The sequence below is a fragment of the Primulina huaijiensis genome, chromosome 4 (genome assembly GCF_012295235.1).
Source record: "Primulina huaijiensis isolate GDHJ02 chromosome 4, ASM1229523v2, whole genome shotgun sequence".
Classification (NCBI taxonomy): domain Eukaryota; kingdom Viridiplantae; phylum Streptophyta; class Magnoliopsida; order Lamiales; family Gesneriaceae; genus Primulina; species Primulina huaijiensis.
In genome coordinates, this window is record NC_133309.1 from 21031755 (window position 1) to 21035301 (window position 3547).

At 37.5% G+C, this 3547-nt stretch overlaps 1 protein-coding gene across 1 annotated transcript; it reads right to left on the reverse strand.

Moving 5' to 3' along the window:
* Positions 1-756: 756 nt before the first annotated feature.
* LOC140974965 (uncharacterized) lies at positions 757-1870 on the reverse strand. Its single transcript, XM_073438457.1, has 2 exons — positions 975-1870; positions 757-892 (listed from the first exon to the last, which is right to left on the reverse strand). The coding sequence occupies exons 1-2, from the start codon at positions 1868-1870 to the stop codon at positions 757-759; spliced, it is 1032 nt and encodes a 343-aa protein (XP_073294558.1).
* Between the last annotated feature and the right edge of the window lie 1677 nt (positions 1871-3547).

Consider the following 3547-nt stretch of genomic DNA (forward strand, 5'->3'; position numbering starts at 1 on the left):
GTACAACTTGTACAGGAGACACCCAACTGCTATCAGAAATAGCATATATCACACAAGCATTCAACAATTTAAGCACCTCATTTTTCACTACTTCTTTCATTGCCGGATTTAATCTCCTCTGATGGTCCACATAAGGAGTATATGACTCCTCCATTAAAATTTTATGCATGCATATAGTGGGGCTAATTCCCCTAATATCAGAAATCGACCATCCCAAGGCAGTTTTATATTCCCTCAATACTCTCAATAATTTATCTTTTTCATCAATAGTAAGGGAGGAAGATATGATTACCGGATATGTCGACTTCTCTCCTAAGAATGCATAACATAGGTGGCTTGGCAGTTCCTTCAAATCAGGAGAGGGTGATATTACCTCTATTTTCTCGTCGATGTTCAACTCCTCAATCAACACATTCGTTTTCTTTTCTTTATGCAATACTTCAAGAGCCACCAGTTGCTCTTTCACTTCCCAGTCGTCTTCACTAACAGCTTCAGCAGTTCCAACCAAGCAACTCTCCAAAGGGTCCCTAGTTCCTGCACAGTCAAAGGATACACATGAGTTTATAACATCAATGCTTGTACAAGTACTTACCGCATTTGATCCATTCATGGCATGATAGATATTGAAAATGACTTCTTCTCCACCAACTCTCAAGGTGAGTTCACCCTTATGCACATCTATCAATGCCCTTCCCGATGCCAGGACCGGTCTCCCAAGGATTAATGGAGCATCATTATCCTCTTCCATATCTAGAATCACAAGTCTGCAGGAAAAATAAACTTATCCACTTTTACCAATACATCCTCGACAATCCCACTTGGATACTTAAGACTTCTGTCTGCAAGCTGTAGGGTGATAGTAGTTGGTTTAACTTCTCCAAGCTCCAATTTCCTAAAAATAGAAAATGGCATGAAATTAATACTTGCTCCTAAATCACATAAAGCTTTACTACAATGAGAACCACCAATAAAACAAGGAATAGTAAAACTCCCTGGATCTTTCAATTTTTTGTGGTAGTTTCTTTTGTAGGATGGCACTGCACTCCTCAGTAAGCTTCACAGTCTCAAACTCTTGCAGCTTCCTCTTTTTAGACATCACATCTTTAATGAACTTAGCATAGTTGGGCATTTGCTCCAATGCATCAGCAAATGGTATATTGATGTGTATCTTCTTAAAAATTTCAAGGAATTTTGCAAATTGATCATCTAAACTCTTCTTTTTGAACCTCTGAGGGTATGGAATGGTAGGCTTAAATGCAAGAGGTTGTACAACTTTTGTCTTAGAGTCCTCAACTTTCTTCTCTGTTATAACCTCAAACTCAACATCTTCCACTGACTTCTCACTTTCCACCATCTTCTTGGGACTTTGAACCTCCAATTCTTTTCCGCTCCTCACAGTGACTGCCTTGCACAGCTCTTTTGGATTAACTTCCGTATTACTCGGAAATGGACCCCTGTTCTGATCTCTTAAAGCATTAGCCAACTGTCCAATTTGCGTCTCCAAAGATTTCATCGTAGCACCCATGTTTCCTATGTGAGTCTCCATGCTATCAAGCCGAGACTTAGTTCTAGCCATCCTCTTCCCAGATTCAGCCACAAATGTACCTACCAAATCCTCAAACGAAGGCTTTCCCTCCCCTTTTGATGTATTGAACCCTGGGGGAGGATTCAACACATTCTTATTGTTTGCATAAGAAAAATTTTCATGATTTTTCAAGCCAGGATGATAAGTGTTAGGGGGAGGATTACCTCGATATCCTCCGTAGCCACCAAAATTCCTATTGTTGATATAATGAGCTTCATCAGGAATATGTGGTTCTTCAGTAACAACCGATGCATTTTCAACCTCTGATGTACTAGCCTTATTCATAGCTGCAATTTGAGTTGTTAAAGCTGAAACTTGAGCGGTGAGTTATGTAATAGGATCTATGGCATAAATTCCAGCTTGCTTCTTTACTCCCGACCTCTCAGACGTCCACTGATAACTGTTAATGGTCATCTGTTCAAGCAAATCATATGCTTGATCACGTGATTTTGCAAATATCGTGCCACCAGCTGCTGCATCGACAGTGCCTCTTGTTTGTCCATTCAGACCATTGTAAAACAATTCAATCTGTACCAAATCTTCAAAACCATGGTTTGGACACCTCCTTAACAACTCTTTATACCGTTCCCATGCCTCGTATAATTGCTCAAAGTCAGTCTGCCTAAAAGTGCTTATCTCAATTTTCAACAGTGCAGACTTTGCAGGTGGAAAATATTTAGCAAGAAACTTGGTTGCTAACTCCTGCCATGTAGTGATACTCCCCAAAGGAAGCGATTGGAGCCATCCTCTTGCTTGATCCCTAAGAGAAAAAGGAAACAAACGCAATCGAATTATATCATCAGAAACACCATTTATTTTTACCGTGTCAGTAATTTCAAGGAATGTTCTGAGATGTAGATGAGGATCTGCAGTAGCGGCTCCCCCAAACTGATTCTGTTGAACCATGTTTATCAATGCAGGTTTGAGCTCAAAGTTGTTTGCATTAATAGTCCCTCGTGCTATGCCCGAATAATGAGCATTTAGTACCGGCCTAAAATGATCTCTGATGGGTATTGCAGGGGGTGGGTTTTCATTATCTCTGTTGTCAGCCATTGCTTGAATCTCTTCTCTTCTTGCCTTTCTTAATCTTCTTGCAGTTCTTTCGATCTCAGGATCAAAGATAAGCAAGTCAAGATTTTGAGATCTTCGCATGCACTATCAAACAAAAATAAAAACAAATCAATGTTTAATATAATCCAATAAAAACAGCTCTAAATTAAAATCAAGACCAATTGGTAACAATACTAATATAAATTTAAAATAAATACTCCCCGGCAACGGCGCCAAAAACTTGTTGCATGTTTTCTTAATTGCTTGCAAGTGCACAACGTCAAGTTATAATAAAATGTATTTTTGAGTACAAGTGTCGATCCCACGAGGAGTATATATATAAATGTATATTAATGCTTGTAATTAAAATAGTCTCAATTTTATTTAGAAAAATTGATTAAATGATTTGTTTGCGAGAATAACTAAATTGACAAAAGATTTAAATAACTCACAACAAACTTGTGCAAATAACAATAGAATAAAAGATCTAGAGGTCCGATTTCACGCAACTATCCACCATGTGTTATTTTGTGTAGCTATATTATAAATGTCATTCTTATTCATTGGCCAAGAATTCTAAATTCTCTACTCCATCTTCCGATTGCTAAGTAGATACTAATTATCTAACAAAAGATTGTAACGTCCTCGTCAACAATCTAAAATTAAATAACACAATAAGCACTAATTTCTCTTAATGGCTTCAATAGCAATATATGTCCTCCCGAACTCTATAAATACCATCGATGTATTTTTCCCTTTCTTGTTTATAAAATCCCTTTTCCAAGTGATAACTTATAAACATAAGAATCATTCAAGATATGGCCATTAAAATGAAAGCGTTAAGATTGGAAAAATACAAATGAACAATAACGAAAACTTATATAGCATAATTCATAAATCCCGACACATGGT